The sequence below is a fragment of the Scyliorhinus torazame genome, chromosome 12, assembly GCF_047496885.1.
Source record: "Scyliorhinus torazame isolate Kashiwa2021f chromosome 12, sScyTor2.1, whole genome shotgun sequence".
Taxonomy (NCBI): Eukaryota; Metazoa; Chordata; class Chondrichthyes; order Carcharhiniformes; family Scyliorhinidae; genus Scyliorhinus; species Scyliorhinus torazame.
The window spans coordinates 23,916,349-23,941,140 of record NC_092718.1 but is presented as its reverse complement, the minus strand read 5'-3'; the positions used below and the strand labels follow the sequence as shown (position 1 = coordinate 23,941,140).

Below are 24,792 nucleotides of genomic sequence, written 5' to 3'. Positions count from 1 at the left end.
GACACACAACGCCACACTCTCATTCGAGATAGTCGGCTCATCGAAGGACTCCCTGCTGGGTGCACAGGCATGCAAGACTCTCCACCTCGTGCAACGAGTCCACTCTCTCTCCCCAAACGACACATCTGACTTCCCGGTTGGTTCGTCTGTATCCCAGAGCACCCAACACACCAGCGACTAGGAGATTGTCACAGTAACTTAGTGTTAATGTGAGCCAACATGTGACAATAATAAAGATTATTATTTTGGATAATGCTAAACTGAGACCTGCTTGTCCTCTTATCCTGTGGTACTATTTGAAAGAAAAACAGAGGGATATCCCTGGCCAATATTCATTACTTCATCAACATTATCACAATGTCTTTGTGGAACTTGCTCTGCACAGATTGGTTCCTGTGTATTCCAGAGTTAAATACTTTTTAAAAGGACAACCGACAATGCCGTTTAAACATGACCGTCCCATTGGCTGGGCCTTGTTGTTTACAGTCAGACCTACCAATCGCAAATCAGGAAGGCCGATGTCGATGATGACTGGCTAATGTTCCAGGTATACTAACCAATCAGTTATCGAGATGTGCGATTGCGCACCAGTGCGACCAATCAGCGACGGGGTTTGCGTGCCTTTCATCTGATGGGGGGGGGACTTTGGATCAATAGGGAGAGCGAGGTGTTCGGGCTTTGTCCAATGAACGAAAAGCGCGAAGGTACTGCAACCAATGGGCGTTGAGAGGCGAAAAGGGCGCCAAGAATTGTCGGTTGAACTTGTGGAAAATGGCGGCGGCGGCGGCGGCGGCGAGGAGAGAGCGGCCGAGCCCGGGCCAGTGAGGGAGGGCGAGAAGTGCCCCCGGGGCTCCGGCCGCAGCCATGGCGTCTCACAACATCGCCTTCCTGGTGGACACGGCGGCTTCGGAGGCCGGGCCAGTGCGGCAGGCCGTGCTGCGGGTGCTGCTACACTCGGCCCGCGGCTCGGGCTTCCACAACGTCCGCTGGGCCTTTAAACTCTTCGACTCGGCGAGGACCCGGGTCCGCGGCGGCGGCCGGGGCCACGGCTTCCGGGAGCTGCGGCTCCGGCACCTGGAGGAGCTGGAGGAGGCCCTGAGCCGGCAGCTGGAGCCGGGTCGGGAGCGGCGGGGTGCGTCGGCCGCCGCCACTCAGACGGCGCTGATCGAGGCCTTGTCGGACTATGAATGGGACCGGCCGGACATCACCTCCCCCGCCAAATGCCGCCGTGGGTCGGCAGCCGAGGCCCCGCAACCACGACCCCGGAGCTCCCTTTTTCTTTTCGCCCCCTGCCCGCACTCCCGGGCCCAGTTACTCGGCTTCCTGCAGCTTCCCGCGACCCACAGCTGCCAGCAACTGGCGGAGAAAATCATCCCCTCTCCAGTCCGGGCCCTGCTCTCCAGCCAGTGTATCGCCCTGCATTGGGTGGACACCCAACCGCTCCAGCAGGTAAACAGCGGAACGGCTTTAAACTTCCCCTGTCTGATCCCTAATCTGGTTTTCAAATCCCACCATGGTCTCGCCTCCCTCCCTCTCTGTAATCCCATAACATCCTCAGCGACCGATCTCTGCCAATTCTGAATTCTTGCCCATCACAGATTTAAATCAAATCAAAGGACTGCGGTTGCTGGAAATCTGCAATAGAACAGAAAATGGTGGGTCAGCATCTGTGGAGAGAGAAACAGGAAAGTCAACGTTTAGGATCTAAATGATCCTTCCACAGTGGGTTTTTCACCATTTCATGGACGCCATGCTTCCAACTGCCCAAGCTGCAAGCTCTAGAATTTCCTCGCTCAGCAGCCCCTTCCTCAATATAAAAGCGAATTACTGCGGACGTTGGAATCTGAAACAAATAGAGAAAATACTGGACCATCTCAGCAGTCAGTTCTGACAGCATCTGGGGGGAGAGAAGGGAGCTAATGTTTCGAGTCTGGATGGTTCTTTGTCAAAGCTCTCTCCTCCATGCCTACCTCTTTGGCCAAGCTGTTGGTCTCCTTTGTTGGTCACATCATCTTATGTGGCTTGCTGCTTCTATTGAAGTGCGGTGGGACATAACCGAGATTGCTGGAAAAACTCGGCACGTCTGGCTATCTGTTTGGAAAGATGACAGTTAATGGCTTGAGTCCAATATGGCTTATTTGGTTCTGAAGAGTGATATTTGATTAGTTAATCTGATTCTCGCTCCACAGATGCTGCCGGTTTGCTGAGTTTTAAGCCCTGTCGGATATTCCACAGTTAAAGGTGTTATATAAATGCAAGTTATTGTTCCGTTGGCCTGACTGGAACTGAGTTGCAGAATGTACTAACTTCAAAATAATAATTGGCGGTGGCAGCACTCTTGTCCTAATGAAATTTGTGGGCCTATTTTCATAAGCGAAGCCTGCATTGCTCCAGTGTCACCAAACGAGCATCAGTACCGACCACTGATGTATAAATAACAAACACATAGTTGAATTAAACTAAAATATTCAACAAAGTTCTCGCAAAACCAAAAGGAATCTAACCAACTAAGCGATCATATTTTCAAAATCTATAAGACACACTATTCCCTGCAGTGCCTATTGGTTGTTGGAGGTCTCGGTCATACAAGCAGATATTGTGTGCATCCTTTTCAAAGCCACCCCCGGCATGGTCCAAGTCCTACTCTTAAGACTTGACATAATTTAGGTTGACGTTCCAGTGCTGTATTGTGGGAATATTGGAGATGCCCTCTTTCAGATAAGAGGTTGAACCACAGCTGTGTCTGACAATTTAGGTTAACATTAAAATAAATATTCCTGTGGCACTATTATGGAAGCTGTTTTCCCAGCCAAAATTCTTCCCTCCGCTATAATAGTGTCAAAGTTATGTTTGCACCCTTATTTTATAACCATTTTTGAGATCTTGCTGTGTGCAAAAAAAATAGCTGTCCCGTTCACCTCTATAACAGCATGTAAAATGTAATTTGTTCTTTAACACATATTTAGGCCTGGTAATTGAATTGGTCAGATTCTGTTGTATCAAAATGTATTGAGGAATGTGGTACAACAACTAGTGTACAGCTGCTGCACCTTTGCAGGTGAAACATTAAACTGAGGATACCTGCTCCTTCAAATGAATGTTAACGGGTTCTTGGCAATTGAAAATAGTGGCGTATCCTTGCCAATGCTTTTCCTTGACCAACACATTGTAAAGCCAATTGAGCTATTTGAGATATTGCTATGTAGATATAATTTGCAGTATTTATCGAAGTAACAGTTACTGACCTCTGTCTACATCTGCTGCCTTGGGAAAGCGGGCAACATAATCAATTCCCCTCCCACCCAGGTTATTCTCTCTCCCAACCTGTTCCATCGGGCAGGAGGTACAAAAGTCTGAGAACACACTAACAGGTTCAGAAACAGTTTCTTCCCCGCTGTTACCAGACTCCTGAAACCCTCTTATGGACTGAACTAATCTCCATGCATATTCCCTACTGAATAGCGCTACACTCCGTATGCTTCACCCGATGTCTATGTATGTCTAGGGGCTGGTTTAGCACACTGGGCTAAATCGCTGGCTTTTAAAGCAGACCAAGGCAGGCCAGCAGCACGGTTCAACTCCCGTACCAGCCTCCCCGAACAGGTGCCGGAATGTGGCGACTAGGGGCTTTTCACAGTAACTTCATTGAGGCCTACTTGTGACAATAAGCGATTTTCATTTCATGTACATTTGTGTATTTATCGTATGACCTATGTTTTTCAGGTATAGAACAATCTGTCTGGTCTGTTTGTTCTTTGTTCTTTGTTTGTACGCAGAAAAATACTTTTCACTGAACTCGGTACACGTGACAAATCCAAAATCCTTTAGGGTATTCTGAAAAATGTGATAAAGCATTCTAATAGGTCGTCCATTTTATTGCAATTCCTATTCGTATTCCCCAACACTGTTGGAGATTCTAACCCTCGATCAATGTAAAAGATCCCAAGTTAAACACAACAGTGTCGGGTTGGTTGGGTGGAGGAGGATCTCCCTTTTGGACCGGCCAATATTTATCTTTCAACATCACTAAAACAGATTATCTGATCACTATTCCATTGTTGCTTGTTCAAATTGTGCTTTTATAGTTTGTATGCTTGCCTGAAGCACTTATGTTTTGATTTCTTTTCCTCCCTAGTTCATTGGAGCTCCAGATCATATTGGCTACAAGATGGTCTCTGAAGTGATGCGCCTGGTTGATGGAAGTCTAATTCCATTTGCTGGTTTAATGCAACTTTCACTTAATGACTCTGCTCTACTATTGGGCCGAACTTCTCAAGTTGGTCCGAAGAAGATTATGTTTGAGAAGAATGGCACAAATGCAAAGGAGCATTTGAAACTGAGGAAAACAGTGGATACTCTCTTTCCATTTGATTGCAGCATGAATTATATGATGAATGTTGAAACTTTTTATCGAAATATGTTTCCTCTTCAACAAGGATTACTGACTATCACACAAGGTAATAATTACCCCTTTTCCTAGTATCAGTGGATTTGAAAGTGCTTTCTGTACATTAAAGGCCCTTTTAAAATAATATATGCTTTTTTTGGTTCCAGTTTTCCCATTTCTTATCTTAAGTTCTTGTATAGTAAATCTGACAAATTAGTAGTTGAGGCATTTTAGCTCTACTTGGGTTGCGGTTGCAATAAAAGGTTACTACTTTGATGAAAAGCAATTTCTACTTTTTTTATCATATAATCTTTATTAGTGTCATAAGTAGGCTTACATTAACACTGCATTGACGTTACTGTGAAAATTACCTAGTCACCACACTCCTGCGCCTGTTCGGGAACACTGAGGGAGATTTCAGAATGTCCGATTCACCTAAAAGCATGTCTTTCGTGATTTGTGGGAGAAAACTGGAGCACCCGGAGGAAACCCACACAGACACGGGGAGAATGTGCAGACTCCGCACAGACAGGACCCGAGCAGGGAATCAAACCCGGGTCCCCGGTGCTGTGAAGCAACAGTGCTAACCACTGTGCTACCGTGCTGCCACCTTTTATGAATGCTAACTTGCAGTTGGGGGATCAATCTAAGTCAAATTTCCCACATGAGACATTCTTTGCGCCATTTCAATTTGACACCACATTGGGTGTAAATCCATTGTCGTCAAATCTGGTTCGCAAACTTTTAAGGAGATTTAAGAGCCTGTTTCACTATTTGGAAAAGTGCAGGTAGTTCTCCCACTGTCCTGGGCAACACTTCTCCCTCGCCAACACCACCAAAGCAGGTCAGCTGTCTATCTGATTTGCTGTTTTTGTCTTCTTGCTGTGTGCAAAATGGTTGCTGTGCTCAAATACGTAAGTAATGCCCTTCAAAATAATTTACTGAATGTTAAGAGCTTTGTGAAAATGCATTTTTTAAATGCAAGCTCTTCCAGTTGTGGTTCCTCTGTTATTTTGTGTTGAAAATTTCTAAAACTATTTTGTTCCTCTTTGTAAGCAGGAGAGCAGGTGGTGCGCTGCCCTGTCACTTTGGAGCCTCTTTCCTGTAGTCAGAAATACTTGCCTGCGCCTGTGTGCATTACAGTAAAAGGTGCTGTAAAAGATTGGGATCTGAAAAGGACTGACCAGTTGTCAACGCATGCTTGGATCCTACAGCGAGCTAAACAGAAGGAAACTAAAGAAACATTCTTTCTTCAACGGCTTCTGGAGGAAATAGCCTACAATGACATATATGTGGTGCGTATTCTTCTCATTTAAATTAGTTTTGAAGATTTGTATTAATTGAATGTTATGTCCCCATCCATTCTCCTGGGATTTAATTATTGTTACACAAGTTTTATGCTAGTTGGTGATATCTCTTGCAACATAACGGATTTTGATCTTGTTTTCATTGCCGTAGTTAGCAGTTAGTTACATTGGAGCCTGCTTATTTGAAAAAATATTTAAGAATAGATCAAATGGTATTTATGTTTGTCATATTTTTCCAGGTGGTTGATGTGGAAGTGAATAATTACCTGCCCACGTGTACAGGAATACTGACTCCCTTGCTTAGTGGCACAGCAGTGCTGACACTGATCTCCTGGGAACAAGAACCCGAGTTTGAAGAGCTTCTCTTGCAGACAACATCAACTGAGAGTAGCCAGGGGATGGCCTCAGAGTTGCCAGATGCCGTAGACAAAGCATTGAATCTCTTCTCTGATATCGCTGATGAATGTCAGACCTGCTCAGGTGAAAAAAAAAAAAGCACTGTAATAACATTAATTTGGAAGTTTATTTTATTCTTCCTTTTGGTATGTGTGTTAGGAATACTTTTCAAATGTTTCTTCTTCTTTTGGTTTGAGCATTGTTATTTTTAGTTAAAAATTCAGCAGCCGCCTGATGTTCGCTGTGAGCTGCCTACCCCTGACAAAACCCGTTTGGTCCTCTGCGACCACCTCTGGTACGCAGCCTTTTGGCCAGGACCGTTGCGAGTATTTTCGCATCCACGTTCAGCAGTGAAATGGGTCTGTATGATCCACATTCCGTCAGGTCTTTTTCTTTTTTGGGTATTAGTGAGATTGTGGCCTGCGCTAGCGTAGGGAGCAGCGTGCCCCCTGCCAGTGAGTCCACAAAAATGTCCCTTAGGTGTGGGGCCAGGACTGGTGCAAAGTTTTTGTAGTAGTCCGCCTGCATGGAGCAGATACACTCCATGATTTCTCCCAGGTCTATTGGTGCTTCCAGCTCCCCCTGTCTGTCTTCCCCCACCACTTGGTAGTTCCAGTCTGTCTAGGAAGCGTTTCATTCCCGCATCCCCGTCGGGGGGATCGGAGGTGTACAGTCCCTGGTAGAAGGTCTCGAATGCCCGATTGACCTCCTTTGGCTCTGTTACCCGTCTGCCTTTGCTCTCCTTAACCTGCGCTATTTCCCTTGTGGCTGCCTGCTTTCTCAGCTGGTGATCCTTTCACACTGTTGATATGAAAGAATCAGAAGGACAAAAAGCATTTCTAACTTCATTTTAAACACCCAGCCCTATATGGGGTTACCCCCGCCCCCTCCCAATTGACCCTACACTGCCCAGCACCTTCCTCCCTCCCTCCCCAAATTGGGCTTGGCCCTACACTGCCCAACACCGTCCTCCCACACCATCACCTGCCATCCCATTCACTTAACCTTGGAAAACTTGCCTCCTCCCTTTCCATGGTCCCTTTAAGCTCACCAGCTTTATGGCAGCTAGTGCTGTAGAAAAGGGGTGTGTTCTCTTTCACTTCACTCTTCTTGCACTTTTGTTGCTGAAGCCACTGACCTCCCTTCGCTTCTTTAGTCTCACCCAGCCCGAGTCAGGAAAGTCGGGTAAGACATGTAGGCTTGTCGTACAGAATGGTGATCCGCCTGCTGCTGATTGCTACTCCGATGAAGCTACAGGCCATTATTGGGCTAACATTCAGAAGTGATGTTTAATTGTACACCCAGTTTTTATCTGGGTGAAGAAGCCTTTCTTCCAAATCTTACATGTGGTTATTTTGGGAATGCGTGGAAATGTGACCTACACAGGAACATGTTGTGTATTCATTGATCATCTGGTATAACTTTGGCGATACATATTTAGATGGATCAACCACAAGATCTTGAAAGGCCTTGCATTTTGTGATACAAATACTAGGGGGAAGGGAAAAGAAAATTGAAAGAAAAGCAAAAAAAAACGACTTGCCTGATGTGTATTTCTTTATGACCAAATATATTCAGCAGTTCTTTGTTATAAATTCCATGTCGCAATATTTTATGCTGAAGTGACTGACCATGAATAAAATCTAGGTTAAGTTAAAAGGTAAATGCTGTCCGTTGTGCAGTAACGTATTCTAATGGTAAGGTTGGCTTGTTGGCTCGTTCATGCAACAATGTACTATTAAGTGGAATTTATGAGCTAAGTTTCACATTCACATTATTCCATGGATTGTTGGCCATCCTCAAAATCCAGTCTATTGTCTTACTTAAGTAACCAAATTACAATTATGATTCCAGTTTTCCAGTATTTATAGTGGATGAGTTGATGTTGACATGATTGTCCACTATACACATTGGACAATTTATGTGGATCGTGCTGAATTTTATAATCTTAGCCCTGCACCTTTTAGATTAAAGAATTATTCTTGAAATTTACTTCTCCAAATTGTTTTTTTTTAAAAGATTGAGCACCCAATTAATTTTCTCCAATTAAGGGGCAATTTAGCGTGGCCAATCCACCTACCCTGCACATCATTTGGGTTGTGGGGGTGAAACCCACGCAAACAAGGGGAGAATGTGCAAACTCCACACGGATAGTGACCCAGAACTGGGATCGAACCTTGGAACTTGGCACAGTGAGGCAGCAGTGCTAACCACTGTGCTGTGCAATCTTTAACCTCTTCTCCCATTGAGACAATGATGATCAATTGTTCCAGATTATTTATTCTCAATATTAAATGTATTTAAACAGACAGCATTTCAAAAAACAAACTACCTTTGGAAAAACGTAGTTAATTATTTCCTTTCAAGATCAGTCCTGAAATTCAACAAACATTAACTGTTAAGAATACATTTTTTTTAAGTGTTGAAATGTTTGGGTTAGTGTATTAAAATTGAAAATAAAAATTCCATTTTGAAGTTATTGACTATCTTTCAATTAATTAGATAATTATACTTTCAGTGCAAAAGCAATTTTGAATTATATGTAGAGTTGATGGGAAGTGGTTGGTAGTAATGGCCAATGTATTAACAATGTCTGTGTATCATTTCCCATTGCATAGGAGTTTTCAATAACAATAAGAGTTTTACGCTGCAGGATGAATGTCAATTGCTATTTAAACAGCCTAACTGCTTAATGTTGAACATCTGTGATTTCTCTAGCAATCAAATACAGCCAGTCTTGTCTGAGACAATGGTAATTATTTAAAGCAGTACCATTTGATAGTGGAATCAAGCTCCAGTAGAGAAAGAAGAAAATGCACAGTATGCCAACAAAGAACAATTTTTAAAAATGAAGTTGAACAAACTTTTAAAAACAGCTTATGAATTGTCAACACAATAGAAATTTATTCCAATCTGCTGATGTACCATATAACTGCATGACATTACAATATGCTGTTGTAATATGCACATACACAAAACAATTCATTGCAATTTTTCTTTTCCAACAGTTTGCCAAACTTGATCAACTAATTTTAAAAATATAAATAAAGTAATAAGCGTGAATGGGGACCTAACGCGATGTAACATGCATTCCAGTCTTGGAATTCCAGTTCCTCAAATATACTTAACTCTGCCTTGAAGTTTTCCACACTATCTGCCTATCTTCCAAAAAAATCTGTCCCCTGATTTCCACGCACATTTGAACCTATGCGTCCAGAATTTGTAGAAGTTTCAAACATGCCAGTGAGATTTGCTTAATCTACTTTCTTAATCATGAAAACTTAAATAGTATGAACCTTCTCTTTTCCAAGATGATCAGTTTCAAGCCCTCAAACCCGTCTAATGTAGAATAAATGATTAATTGAATTTGTCTCTTTCTCTAGAGGTAACTCTCCCAGATTGGGCACAACAGGAGTTGGCTGAGACCTCCCAACAAAGAATGTCCTTTGGTGAAGGCTGGTTTCCGTTATCTGAATTATCAGGAGCAAGCTCTAATCTAATGGAATCAATTGGGTAAATTATGGCTTGTTAAAAGATATTTCTAACCTCTGAAATGGTCAAGTATCTCTCTCCCAAAACACCAAAATTGCTGTTTGTGCATTAGGTCAATGCAGGGAGAAGATGAGAAAATTAACACTGATTCTGAACTTGCCCTAAGTGGTCAGTTAGCAGAGTTCTACCAGAGGAAATCTGCAGAAGAAACTGGAGCAGTTGCAGAGCATGGTGTAAAAAGAAGACAATGTAAGTGTGGTGTAACTAGCTTGGAATTTAAAGCATGGGGTTAGTGGGAGTTTTCCTCTTTTTTTTCTCTTGTATTCTATTCCTGTTCTGAATGGGATAACATTTAGTTGTGTATGGTTCCATGGTAATAGATGCTCCAATTGGGAAATCTTCTGAACATTCTGCAAGGCAAAAGCGATTCTGGGCTAAGATAAATCATAGCAACCTGAAGTGCTAATTTGGCTGAGATTCTTCTCAAACTTGTGGCCCAGATTGGTGCTGTATTTAACAACTGAGCCACTCAGTTTTCTCCGTCTTGAACATTTCTGTTGTTGTTTTATCTATTATTTTCAGCTGGTCCTCGGACTCCCATCCGGCAGAAGATGAGGTCCATGAGTCGCTCTCTTCAGATGGTGAATGTTGCTAGGCTAAACCTGAAAGCACAAAAAAGCCAGCCGGAGGGGGTGCAGCTTCCCATCGGAGATGAATCGACCCGTCAGCCCAAGAAACGTTTAGGGGACAAACAGAAATCAAAAAGAGTGAGGAAGAGTACAGTAGGTATGTCTTGCTGAAATTATTGATCAGATTTATGTAATTTTGCCTTGATTATTTTAGATGAAAATTCCTTTCAGACGTTTGGATCCCTTTGAAAATAGCAATCATGATGGGCATCGTGGTTTAAGTTTAAATGGAGTAGTTGGGGGGGGTGCCAAACCCTGATTGGCTGGCCACTTGCTATTTATTGAGCATATGACGCTCTGAACCAATACAAGAGAGGGGTTTGTGGTCTGAAAGCAGTGGAGTTGTTTTGTTGATCAATATTAGATTATTTTTTCTCTAAATTTATAATACCCAATTATTTTTTTCCCCCAATTAAGGGGCAATTTAGTGTGGCCAATCCACGAGCCTGTACATCTTTGAGTTGTGGGGGTGAGACCCAGGCAAACACTGGGAGAATGTGCAAACTCCACACAGTCAGTGACCCGTGGCCGGGATTGAACCTGGGTCCTCAGCGCCATGAGGCAGCAGTGCTAAGTACTGCGCCACTGCCGCCGATCAATATTGGATTACTATCTAATATTAATGTCGCATAATATGTGCACTGTAGCATAGTAGTTAACCCTGTTGCTTCACTGCGCCAGGAACCCAGGTTTGATTCCTGGCTTGGGTCACTGTGCCGAGTCTGCACGTTCTCTCCGTGTCTGCCTGGGTTTCCTCCGGGTGCTCCGCCTTCTTAAGTCCCGAAAGACGTGCTTGTTCGGTGAATTGGACATTGTGAATTTTCCCTCTGTGTACCCGAACAGGCGCCGGAGTGTGGCGACAAGGGGATTTTCACAAAACCTCATTGCAGTGTTAATATAAGTCTACTTGTGACACTAATAAAGATTATTATTATTAAAGGACGAGGAACAATTGTGCTGTGAGCTGGTGGTCACAAGGGACTGTGTTAAGATTAGATGGAATAGTAGAGAGTTAGGTCATCAGTTCCTGTGGAACTATCCCAGCAAGGTGCTGATACCTCTGGAAGATTCCTTTAGTTTAATTGTTTTAAAGTGCAAAATAATATCTTAAAGAAAAATGTTTTCAGTGCAATACAACGTCTTTGTGATGGATATCTTAATGCTCTGAATAGAAAAAGCAGTTAAATTAGGGTGTTAATATCTTCCATTATGCCACCATCATTTACATTGCCTATTTACAGCTTTTAAATTTGACATTTCATTTTGTCTCATAGATTTTGAAAGTGATGAGGAGATGGTGTCCAGTTTGAAAGAGAATTACCAGAAACATGTAGCAGATGATAAATTGTCCCATTTTAGTTTCATACAGAATGCAGTCAAAGTCATTAAGACGTACTTAAAATCTGATGACACTGAAGCTTTTGAGGTATTATTGGTTTCTAATTTGAGTAATTTAATAAACTCTCGAATTTTGTCTTTCATTTTATGATCTTTCATGGGTTAAGAGGAAGAAAACAAACTGCATTGATTTCATCAATAGATATTAGTACACATTGCAGTATTGCCAGCCCAACTTGTTTAGTCTATTGATGTTACATTTTGGGAATTATCAGACTTCAATAAGAGAATCTAACCATCTCCACTTTACATTCAATGGCACTGCAATTGCTGAATCCACCACCGTCAACGTCCTGCAATTATCGTTGAGCAGAAACTTAACTGGACATATAGGTGTTGTGCCATTAGAGCAGGTCAGAAGCTGGGAGCTCTGTCGCGTGTAAATCGGCAACTTCCCCAAACCAGTCCACGGTAGTCCAACAGTACTCAAAACTTGACACCATTCAGGACCAGCAGCCTGCTTGACTGACATTCCAACAACCACCTTAGATATTCAGTTCCTCCACCACTGGCGCACAGTGACAGTTGTGTATACCACATACAAGATGTACTGCAGACTTGAGCAGTTCAAGAAGGTGGCTCACCACCATCTTCTCAAGGACAGATAAGAATGGCTGCAAATGCCGGCATAGCCAGCAATGAACTCATCCCATTTATATATATATATATATAATATATATATATATATATATATATATATATTTTGTTTTATAAAATTTAGAGTACCCAATTATTATTATTTTTTCCAATCAAGGGGAAATTTAACGTGGCCAATCCACCTACCCTGCACATGTTTGGGTTGCGGGGGTGAAACCCACGCAGACACGGGGAGAATGTGCAAACTCCACATAGACAGTGACCCAGGGTCGGGATTCGAATTCGGATCCTCAGCACCGTGAGGCAGCAGTGCTAACCACTGTGCTGCCCTTTAAATATATATTTTTTAAGTTTTAGCATTTTGTTATCAGTCTGGCAAAGAGTGGGAGGTGGAGTTCACCAGTATCAGTGTTGAGACCAGTGTTATTTGCCTTCAACGTAACCAATTTGTGCTATGGCATCAAGTTCAATTTCAAAATTTGGAGCAACACCAAATTTGGTGGTTGCATGTAATACTGTAAGCAGTCTTAGAACACCAGGTTAAAGTCCAACAGGGTTATTTGGAGTCACTAGCTTTCGGAGCGTAGCTCCTTCATCAGGTGAGTCACTCGCCCAGCAATCTTGGCTCAAGGTGTATCCCAAGTTTGAAAGGCCAAATATGTAGTCATATTTCTGGATGCCTTTGACAATTGTGAATGCAGTACAATTTCAACATTGATTATTCTGTAAACCCTTTGAATAATAATTTTACCTCTTTTTATTTAAAGGCCACGTGTATAAATCTGATTCAAATGCAATTACTGAAGAGCTGTAAATCCCTTCGGCAGCAGTATGGAAACCAAGAGAATAAGGAACTCAAAGTCAGAGAGTGAGTAAAATAATATTTAAACTGGAGATTCCAGGCTGTACCTGCCATCTTATTGCCACTCCGGATTTTGTGCCGATAATTTTTAAAACAAGAAAAGTTTAATACTTTGCCTAGTTTAAAGTTTTGAATGAAATAGCATAGAACTGTCCATAACCGATAATTTGTCTTTTTAATTCAAGCTATTCCTTGGGTTTAATGTGGGACTTGAAAATGTCACTGCTGTATAAAAACTCATTTTGCATGTGTTCCTAAAAAAAACTTTCCCATAAACATGTATTAAAGGGTAGGCAAGATTATTGACCTGAACTTTTTACACTAAGAACTTTGGATTGGATTTGTTTATCACATGAACCGAGGTACAGTTAAAAGTATTTTTTTGCGAGCAGCTCAAACAGATCATTTAGTATATGAAAATAAAATAAAAAGAAAATACATAATTTGGCTGTTGTGAATCTAACCCATGGAATGTGAGCATTGTTGATAAGGCCAGCATTTGTTGCTCATTCCTAATTACCCTTGAAACAAGTTGCTTGTTTGGCCATTTCAGGGTATTAAAGAGTTAACCACATTGGGTCTACAGTCACATGTAGGCCAGACCAGGTAAGGACAGCAGACTTTTCTTCCCTAAAGGACATTTGTGAGCCAGATGGGTTTTTACTACAATCAGTAGTTTTATGGTCATTATTACTGAGACTAGTTTTCATTTCAGATGTATTAATTGAATTAAAGTTCCATCAGCTGCCGTGGTCGGAATTGAATCCATGTCGTCAGAGCAATAGTCTTGGGCCTCTGCATTTCTAGTTCCAGTGACATAACCATTTCGCCAAAAGTCCTTTTACCAACTGAATAATTTATCAATTCTTTCTACTTAACTGCTGTTCAACACCTCTCCAGCTCACCACTTCCCTCTCCTGATTCTCTAGCTCTTTGCTTTGTGCCACCCACCTCTCTCTACCCACCACAAGTGGGAAGAAAACTAAGAAGGACGTTCTGAGCTGGGGGGAGGGAAGTGGAGAATGGGAATGTTGGAAGAGAGAAGTGACAAACTGGAGGAAGTAAAGGTGTCAGGAGAGGCGCCATTGTATTTAAGATCAACAGAGTGAGCATACAAAATGGTTCTCGGGGTATGTGCAGTAACTGCTAAAACTAAAGTGGAGGCAGCGCTGTGCTGAAAACTTGCCCAGAAACAATTAGAATGTGCATTAAATGAAGGATACCTGAATGCTGATTGAGCTAAATTGAAGACATTACTTGGGGAAAAGTCAAGCAATTTCAACCTGCTTCTGACTTGCCTTTGTGTATCTAACAATGCTAACACCAGATGACTGAAGTACAAAATAATTATTCTTTGATTACTGAACAAAATTCCTTTTGTGAGATGATGTTGGGGACTGTGGGGTCGAGATTAATAAAACAAAGATCAATGTTATCTGCATTTATACTTTTCTGATGGAGAATCATTGTGTTGATTTTTATGATTGGTCTTGTTGCAGTTGCCAGCTCCAGGTCTTGTTACGCTTGGAGATGTTCCAGCAGTTTCCATCATTGCAGAGTGACCCAGAACAGTTGGAACAGCTTGTGGAAGAAGTGAGTATAGTGTTAGACATGAGACTTGTACTTGGTCTGGGACCTCTGGCACAGAATGATGGGATGGAAGTTTCTATGGGTGATGTGAAATGAGTTTCTTAAATTTAATCCAATTACTTGTTGGCTTGAATCTAAATGTTACAGCTGCTCCTGAAACTGAGTTGGTAATCCTACTTGAAGGCCGCAAGGTTGCTGCAGTGGGTAATTGAAAAGTGCCTCTTTGTTGCAGTATGGTGTGATCTTCTGAAGCGTCTTGGAACAAAGTACGAGGCACTCCAGTCTACATCTAACTACCATACCTCCCCTAAACTGTGTTCTATTATCTCGTACTAACATTATTCATCAGCACAAAATTCACATGTAATTTTAAATAAAAATACATAGATTCAATTAATGGAAAAATATCCAATTCAGAATTTAAGCACAGCATGCAAGTATTGTAAAATAATTCCTCTTACCAATTGAGTATCCAGGATATTTAAAAGCAAATTGCATTTTTCAACTTTAGGGCAAGATCCGTCATGCAAGATTAATTACTACTCTGGTGCCAAGGCTAAGTTGCATGATGGACACCTCCTGTGCTATGCCTGATGCATGAGATGTATCCCATTATCGAGTGCAGGGCATAAGCTTATGTTGTATGTGCACCCTTAAAAAATAAATTTGAGTAGCCAGTTTTTTTTTTTCAATTAAGGGGCAATTTAGCATGGTCAATTCACCTACCTTGCACATCTTTTGGGTTGTGGGGGTGAGGCCCACGCAGGCATGGGGAGAACGTGCAACTCCACACGGACAGTGACCCAGGGCCGGGATCGAACCTGGGACCTCGGCGCCGTGGTGCACTGTCGTTTTTGATTTGAATAATTATGCAATTCACATAGTATTTTTTTAAGTAGAATTTTTGCGAGGGCAGCACGGTGGTGCAGTGGTTAGCACCGCTGCCTCACGGCGCCGAAGTCCCAGGTTCGACCCTGGCTCTGGGTCACTGTCCGTGTGGAGTTTGCATATTCTCCCCTTGTTTGCGTGGGTTTCTCCCCCACAACCCAAAGTTGTGCAGGGTAGGTGGATTGGTCATGCCCCTTAATTGGAAAAAAAAGAATTGGGCACTCTTAAAAAATAAAAATAAAAAAAAAATTTTTTTTAATAGAATTTTCGTAACTTTAACCCTCCACTAACATCACTAAGATTATCTTGAAATTTATCTCTTTGGATCATGTACAGAAATTGGGTTGTAACAAGTATAAAGGTGACTATTCTTCAAAAGTGTTAATTAACTTTGAAGCACTTCTGGGATGTCCTGAAGCTGGTAAAGGCACTGTGTGCATGTAAATGTATTTTTACAATGAACAAACCAAGGCCTTGAAAGGTGACTTTATTTTGTTCTAGCAACATGTGGTTTTTGCAACCTTAAAGAAATGCAAGACTGAATATCAGATACTGGAGGAACAAAAGGGTCCACTTTGCAGCAATGATAAAGTTGCACCTACACTTGAGTCACACCCTGATTCCAAACAGTCTGTGAGAGTACTTTTGGAAGAGGCAGTCATGTACTACTTAGGTCACAACGTTTTGCATTGTTTATGTCAAACCTGGCCTGGTTAAAACAATTCTTGAAACCAGTGGTTTGAACACCGGAATCTAGTACAGCTGATGCGTGATCTGTGTGTGAACATTTTCCAAATTGTTTGTGAGCTGAACTTGGAATTCCTTTCTTCAGTTGGGCTGTTTTTTGGCCAAGGCATTGATCCTCTTCCTTTTGAACTTTTGATTCTTGATGCTAGGTGGACGTTCATTACCTATCGAATAAGTTGATTATCTGTCCAGCAGTCAAGTCCAGTCACGTGGAATCGAGTGATATATAAGTTAGATCTTTGACTTGAACAATTGCATAATCCAGGAGGTGCCAATGCTTTGATCTAGGGTGCCTCCATGAGATTTTGTATTTATCCTTCTGGTGGAAACTGTTTTTTGTTATAATGAGGCACATTTGTCAACAGGAGGACTCAATTTGCATAGGTTTTTCCCAATGGTTCCTTTCCAGGCACCAAAGTCACGTCAATCCTGGCATTAAAGCCCCCCAGAAGGATGATCTTTTCTTTTGGGGTGGTAGTTAGGACTTCCATCAAGGCAAAAGTAGGACTTTACATTAGCATCAGAGACGAGGATTGGGGCACAAGTGCTGCTAACAGCGGCATATTGTTTACACCTGAGCTTTAGTTAAAGTGTTATGAGCCTGTCACTTATAAAATTGAGGATTTCTAACAGTGCATCCAAGATTCTATTCCGGGTGGCAAAATTAACTCTATGGACATGAAGGTCATTGGCCGTTTTTTCCTTGCAGTAGGGGATGGCACAGTGGTTAAGACTGCCATCACGGCACCAAAGACCCAGGTTCAATTCCGACCTTAGGTCTGTGTGGAATTTGCACATTCTCCCCGTGTCTGCGTGGGTTGAGGGAGGTAATGTCAATTTGGAATCTTGATTGTTCATTATACGATTGCAGTTGTTCTTTCCAGGCGGCTATTCTTTAGATTAGCTCAGTGTTATAACATCTCGGTGTTCTGACATTCAAAGGTGCAAAAATAGACATTTGACTACGAAGATGGTGATCCCACAGAGTGTGCTTTCCCAGCCAGGAGTGAGTTGGACAGCCTATTTTTAGGTGCCTTTTCTAGCCCCTTCCTGTTTTGGGATGATCAGAGGCACCCTGAACTAATCGACAACACCTGTCAAAAACAGGTGACCAATAACCTTCATGCATCTGTCACCTGTGTGCAGGTTCTTGACTGGGGATTTCCAGGTTCACAGTCCTGTCGTGGTTGCCAATCTCCCATTGCCACAGGACTTGGCCAATGTACTGTGGCAGAAACCAGAATGTGACTTTCTTTAACACTGGGACCTTGAGGTACTGCAATTATCCATACAATCTTTCGGGGTCGTTGGTCGGATTTCAGTGATGTGCCGAGTCACAGTGACTGGGAGCACTTTGCCTCTGCAGCTGCCTTCTGCTATCGTAGCCAGAGAGATGCACAGTCTTCCTTCGCCTGTTCTGCCATTAAGGACTGAGTTGTAATTTTTAAATGTATTTTGATGCCTATGTTTGAAAGTCAAATATTCTTTCCAAAGCTGATCACTTGGTTTTTGCCTGCAGGTGACAAATTTACTGCGTATCATATCTCTAACAAAGGACGCCACATTCCTTGCACTGTTTCTGGAAGAAGAGATCTTAAACGAGTAAGTTCAGAACAGTCTTTAAGCTTGAACATTCCAGAATATTCCAGTTTACATTTGCACATATACTTTAATTGTCCTGCATACTACAATTAATGGGGGCCTTTTTATTGTGCCCATTTTCTCCTCTGGAGAACAAATTTATGCTGCAATATGCTTTCATGGTATTGACATTCCTCTCGTACCTTTCCCATTCTTCTGTGAATTTAGGCAGACGGGTTCTCATGTACACTGTCATACTGGAGCCTCATCCCATTCTCCTGACATTCACTTAACTCGCACTTTCCAGTTGGGATCGTTGGTAATGATTAGGAGGTGGGAACACTAATTGTTTCTCCAGCTTGTCCTTAGCCATAGAATGCTGTGTCCCAATCATTCCCCCCAGCTGAGATCAACTACCATTGGTTGGAAAAAACAACCTGAGTGTTTGAAATCTCGGTGGCCTGGTGCTTTGTCATACTGTACCTTTACCACTGCTACGTGATGACATTTGAATTGTTAAATCAAAAATACAATTTTGACCCATATGTTCTATAATAGGTTTGGGAAAAGACGTGAGAGATACAAATAATAAACTGTGGCTGCTTCATTTACCCATGTAAATGTAGTTCACTATTGGGGAAATATTTAAGGTAATGGACAGGAGGTTGGAATCTGGAACTCATTGCCTAGAAGGGAGGTAGAGGCGAGAACCCTCACAACTTGTATTTAGATGAGCACTTGAAATGACATAGCATACAAGACCAAGTGCTGGAAAATGGGATTAGAATAGTTAGGTGTTTATGGCCGGCATGGATCCGGTGGGCCGAAGAGCCACTTTCTGACTATGACTAAAATAACCTGGTTTGGTGTTGTAGAAAATTTGACAATAATTCCTAAAACTTGCCAAGTTTGTATAAGATTATTGGTTAGTTTATCATCTCCATTGAGTTGCTGGTGGCTCTGTTATAGGATTGCATACTATAAGAACAGACTATCTCCACTTAAATAACGATAACTTTTCTATTCAGTAAGTGAATATAAGCTTTTGGGTATGGAAGAGGTCCTGCTGGGATTCAAACATCAAGCTTTCTCTGAGGAATGCTTGGCGTTAATACTGCGCAGACATTGTGTATACATTGTGATTTGGTGGAGTAGTAATTTTAACTGCATGTTGCTGGATATTTATTTTTAGCCTGGCATAACTGTACTTTGGTTTTATTGATTAATGTGTTGGGTGCTAATATCAGGTCTTCTCACTTTTTTATATGAAATTAATTCAGGTGGTTTTTAACCATCTTATTTTTTCAGGTATTTGCTCACCGTACCAAAAATATTGGGTGAGCTATACTTTGGATTAGGACAGAATGTCCCAGCACGTCTGGCCTCAGTGCTTCCTGCTGACTTTTTAAGTGATGAATCCATGAGCCAGAAAACTGAATCGCCTGATGCCTCCCAGCTGGCTTCACCGACCACCAGTACAAACTTTGCAGGCTGCGAAGGAGAACAGCTGGAAGAGCTACGCACCAGATCATCTCGAAAGAGAAGGTACCGGAGCCCTGTCTATTTTGATGTATATAAGTTTTTGTTTCCTGCACAATGGGATGGGATGCATTGCTGTTACCTAGCTTATCTAGCACATTTAATTCTGTACTCTGGGACCCCAGGAGGGATACTTGAGCCAATAACCTTCGTCTTTGTGATCCTTTTAATCTGTTCTCTCAATTGCTTCAACCATGGCTACCACAATTGCAGGCCTGTTAGAAAAACAAGGGAACATGCTGGAAATATAACAGCATGTAGGTGGCATCTGTAGAATTGGAGCAGCTAACCCAGTTCATTGACCTCTTGCCAGAGTTTCCAAAATTTTCTGTTTTTATTTCCAATTTCCAGCAGTCTAAATGTTTTGCTTTTTTGTGAGAACTGCTTTGCTGTAGTGTTCTGTAGCCTATTCCAATCCAGGTTTAGAAAGATGGAGGACAGGATTCTCTGATAATATTGGCTGACACTTCAATGTAGTACTAAGAGGTACCAAAATTCACAAGTAAATAATGAGTGGTGGAGCATGTTTGCAGTGCGTTGGACATAAAATATATGCATTTCTAAAGCCTTTTTATTAAAATTGTGCTCTGTTGGTCAGAAAAGCACAAAGTATTTGACAGTTTAGGGGTATACACAGTCTTGGTTCCACCTAGAATTAAAGTTCCTTGATGCCCTCAGCTGAGTGTTGAGGGATGACATTTTGATTGCTACTGAATGAAGGTGCTCTGTTTTCCATAGAATTGACATATCAGCTGATTCAATCAGAATCAAGGCCTTGTATGCATGTTTTCTTTTCCTGAACAGTGCTGCTGTCAGCTTGGATGTCCTGGGTCCAGCATGAATGTTTGCAGTTTAACAATGCAAATCTGTATGCTACCTATTACAAATTAGATCATCAACATATTCGAAGGATTGAAAAACCTGGGTTAAAGATGTAAAATTAGTATTCTTTCCAGTAAACTTAGCTATCTTAAATGTGAGTTTTCAAAATCCAGCCCTGTTTAAATACACTTCTATTTTAGGAGCCTTCCACTGGCGAGGCATCGGAGCATGTCTGAGGTGTCCCATAATTTGCGACAAATTCAAATACCAAAAAAATCTATGAAACGGGTAAGTTGCTTGGGAGGAAATAACGTTGTTAATCTGTAATTACTAAAGCCTACTGGAATTTCTGATCAGAATTGAGAATGGGGTGGTGGGTGCAAGGAAGAATAGTCGAGCTGAAATTGTAGAACTTGGTACGTGATAATTACAATGATCATTCTTCTCCGAGAAGATTTACTTTTCAAACTGCCTTGACAGCCACCAGAAGTGGTTGGTTCTTATTTAGCAAACCAATATGATTCATGATTTTGAGCTTCTCTGCTCTTGAGAACGACTACCACTTCTTCATTATTCAGATACCAAAGTCTCTTGTTAAAGGCACCATTCTAGTTCAACTCTTCTGTGCCCTCTAAGGACTTGGCATTGGAATTGCTTTTTTAACTAAATTTAGAGTACCCAATTCTTTTTTTCCCCCAATTAAGGGGCAATTTAGCATGGTCAATCTACCTACACTGCACATCTTTGGGTTGTGGGGGTGAGACCCACACAGACACTGGGAGAGCGTGCAAACTTCACACGGACAATGACCCAGGGCCGGGATCAACCTGGGACCGTGGCACGTGAGGCACCAGTGGTTTTTTTTTAATGTTAGAGTACCCAATTCATTTTTTCCAATTTAAGGGGCAATTTAGCGTGGTCAATCCACCTACCCTGCACATCTTTGGGTTGGGGGCGCAAAACCCATGCAAACACAGGGAGGATATGCAAACTCCACACGGGACCGTGACCCAGAGCCAGGATCGAATCTGGGACCTCAGCACCGTGAGACATCAATGCTAACCACTGTGCTACCGTGCTGCCCAAGGCAGCAGTGTTAACTACTGTGCCACCATGCTGCCCCAAAGACTTTCCATTCTAACCAATATTTTCTTTTGGCACAACTTCCTTCCTTTTCTACTCTTTGATTTAATCAATTGATTGACTGATTATTTATGTTCTTGCATGCTTGCCTTCAGTGACTGGTACACCAGGACACTCAATAACATTGTACGGCTATATGTTTCACTTGTCCTGTGCTGCATTTGTCTGGGAGAAGTATTTTATATGGTCCACACTTCACTTGTGTTCACTCCTGTTAACGCACAAAGAACAGTACAGCACAGGAACAGGTCCCTCGGCCCTCCAAGCCTGCACCAATCATGATAAACCGTCTGCATTTCCTGGGTCTATATCCCTCTATTCCCATCCTATTCATGTATTCGTCAAAATGCCTCTTAAATGTCGCTATCGTATCTGCTTCCATCAAGTCTCCTGACAGAACTTTCCAGGCACTCGCCACTCTGTTTAATAAAAAAAAACTTGCCTTGCACATCTCCTCGAAACTTTACCCCTCGCACCTGTCCCCACGTAATTAACCTTTCCACCCTGAAAAAATGCATCTTGACTGTCCATGCCACTCAGAATTTATGTAAACTTCTATCAGGTCGCCCCCGCAACCTCAGTCGTTCCAATGAAAACAATCCTAGTTTATCCAACATCTCATAGCTAATATCCTCCAGACCAGGCAACATCCTAGTAAACCTATTCTGTATCCTCTCCAAAGCATTCACATCCTGGTAGTGTGGCGACCAGAATTATACACAATATTGCCAAACTCCTAGTTGTATGTACAACATCTATCTAGATTAATGTTTGACTTAAAAGGAATGATTGAAAAACCCTTTGAAATAACTTTACACGTGTGAAATATGTGAACACTTGTAACTTTGGGCAGCACGGTAGCACAAGTGATTAGCATTGTGGCTTCACAGCACCAGGGTCCCAGGTTCGATTCCCCACTGGGTCACTGTCTGTGTGGAGTCTGCACGTTCTCTGTGTGTGTGCGTGGGTTTCCTCCGGGTGCTCCGGTTTCCTCCCACAGTCCAAAGGCGTGCAGGTTGGGTGGATTGGCCATGATAAATTGCCCTTGGTAACCAACAAAAAAAGGTTAGGCGGGGTTATGGGGACAGGGTGGAAGCGAGGGCTTAAGTGGATCGGTGCAGACCCAATGGGCCGAATGGCCTCCTTCTGCACTATGTTCTATATTCTATATTGTGTGGAAGTTTGAAAATTTCCAACTGTAGCTGGAAATTGTACTGATCAAAAGTGTTTATTGTAGCAGGAAAACGTTCAGTCTCGGCTTCCCATCGCTGTTGAACAGACAGTTCTGCCACCACCACCTTCACAAAAGGAAGTTCAAGGTACAATTAGATAATATTTATATTGTGCTGTAGCATTTCTGATCAATATGTATTTAATATTGTGTCACTGAGTGCTGGGAACCATTTAGTTGGTTATGGAACAGCTAATGCCTCGGTTAGGACATAGTCTGGTCATTTAGATGATGCTCTCGAGCAGTTGCAAGGCTCATCAATCTAACGTGAGGCAAATATATCAGCATTTATTGCAGATTAATTCAAAATTTGTTGCTGTTAGATTCCTGCTGTTTATTTCCCTTTTTCTGTTGTGCAGTTTCAGTATTATAAAATAGGCATTCTGCCACCTAGCTGATCCCTTTGTTCAATATCCTTTCTTAAAAGCCATCATATCACCATATCTGTGTCTGATCAGGTTGTTTTTTTTGCATCTGCCCCTTGCTCCATTGTACCATCACACTGTACTGGTGGTGGTAATGCTCCTACAATAGTACTGGATAGCAGGCTTCTGACCCAGTGGCAATGTACATCCATATCAGGATGCCATGCATCTTTGGAGAGTTCATAGGGGAAGGAGGAACTGTTTTCAGTAAGCTTGGTGAGTTGTTGGAGTGTAGCTATGTGCTGTAGCCACATTATAGAAGGGGTGGATTTTGAGTCCAATGGCACCGATTAATTTCCAGCACGGTGCTGATGGCACACTACATTATTCAAGGACTTTACGAGCGCGGTGGACAACAGGGAACTGGTGGATGTGGTGTATCTGGATTTCCGGAAGGCATTCGACAAGGATAGAGGATCGGTTACTAACAGAAAGCAAAGCGTGGGGTAAATGGGTGTTTTTCTGATTGACGATCAGTGGCTCGTGATGCGCCTCCGGGATCAGTGTAGGGACCGCAATAGTTTACAATTTACATAGATGATTTGGAGTTGGGGTCCAAATGTAATGAGTCAAAGTTCACAGACGATACTAAGATGAGTGGGAGAGCAAAGTGTGCAGAAGACACAGTCTGCAGAGGGATATAGATAGTTTACGCGAGTGGGCAAGGGTCTGGCAGATGGAGTACAATGTTGGTAAATGTGAGGTCATCCATTTTGGTAGGAACATCAGCAAAATGGACTATTATTTAAATAGTAAAAAATTGCAGCATGCTGCTGTGCAGAGGGACCTGGGTGTCCTTGTGCATTGGTCGCAAAATGTTGGTTTGCAGGTGCAGCAGGTAATTAAAGCAAATGGAATTTTGTCTTTCCTTGCTAAAGCGATGGGGTTTAAAAACAGGGAGGTTATGTTGCAGCTGTACAAAGTGCTGGTGAGGCCACACCTGGAGTACTGTGTACAATTTTGGTCCCTTTACTTGATAATGGATGTACTGGCACTGGCGGGTGTGCAGAGGAGATTCACTCGGTTGATTCCGGAGTTGAGGATTGGCTTATCAAGAGAGACTGAGTAGACTGGGACGAGACTCATTGGAATTTGGAAGATTGAAGGGGGATCTTACCGAAACACATAAAATTATGAAGGGAATAGATAAGGTAGAAACAGGGAGGTTGTTTCCACTGGCGGGTGAAACTAGGGGGCATAGCCTCAAAATAAGGGGGAGCAGACTTAAGACTGAGTTGAGGAGGAACTTCGTCACCCAAAAGATTGTGAATCTGTGGAATTTCCTGCTCAGTTGAGGCTACCTTGTTGAATGTTTTTAAGGCAAAGCTGGATAGACTTTCGAACCGTAAAGGAATTGAGGATTACGATGAGCGGACACGTAAGTGGAGCCGCCGTTCTCTTATTGAATGGTGGCGCAGGCTCAAGGGGCCAGATAGCCTCCTCTTGCTCCTAGTTCTTATGTTCTTATGCTGTTGTGATGTTAAATTGAGTCTTCACCTGTTTGCTCTGCTTTCAGTCTTGTGTTCTTTTATACACTCCAACTCAGGGCAGCACGGTGGCACAGTGGGTTAGGCCTGCTGCCTCATGGCGCCGAGGTCGATCCCGGCTCTGGGTCACTGTCCGTGTGGCGTTTGCACATTCTCCCCGTGTTCGCATGGGTTTTGCCCCCACAACCCAAAAGATGTACAGGCTAGGTGA

At 42.5% G+C, this 24,792-nt stretch overlaps 1 protein-coding gene across 4 annotated transcripts in view; it reads left to right on the top strand.

Moving 5' to 3' along the window:
• Positions 1 to 707: 707 nt before the first annotated feature.
• ticrr (TopBP1-interacting, checkpoint, and replication regulator) overlaps positions 708 to 24,792 on the top strand; it is a 41,267-nt gene continuing 17,182 nt past the window's right edge. For 2 of the 4 annotated variants that reach the window (XM_072470547.1, XM_072470545.1), the window contains exons 1-14: positions 709 to 1,449; positions 4,136 to 4,457; positions 5,444 to 5,682; positions 5,934 to 6,174; positions 9,474 to 9,603; positions 9,695 to 9,831; positions 10,165 to 10,368; positions 11,546 to 11,697; positions 13,034 to 13,134; positions 14,628 to 14,721; positions 17,873 to 17,955; positions 19,243 to 19,479; positions 20,496 to 20,583; positions 22,676 to 22,757. In XM_072470547.1, coding sequence (XP_072326648.1) covers positions 865 to 1,449; positions 4,136 to 4,457; positions 5,444 to 5,682; positions 5,934 to 6,174; positions 9,474 to 9,603; positions 9,695 to 9,831; positions 10,165 to 10,368; positions 11,546 to 11,697; positions 13,034 to 13,134; positions 14,628 to 14,721; positions 17,873 to 17,955; positions 19,243 to 19,479; positions 20,496 to 20,583; positions 22,676 to 22,757 — 2,695 coding nt within the window. In that variant the 5' untranslated portion in view covers positions 709 to 864. Of the gene's footprint in view, positions 1,450 to 4,135; positions 4,458 to 5,443; positions 5,683 to 5,933; positions 6,175 to 9,473; positions 9,604 to 9,694; positions 9,832 to 10,164; positions 10,369 to 11,545; positions 11,698 to 13,033; positions 13,135 to 14,627; positions 14,722 to 17,872; positions 17,956 to 19,242; positions 19,480 to 20,495; positions 20,584 to 22,675; positions 22,758 to 24,792 lie in introns of all 4 variants that reach the window. The other 2 variants (XM_072470548.1, XM_072470546.1) reach the window with 2 other exon arrangements.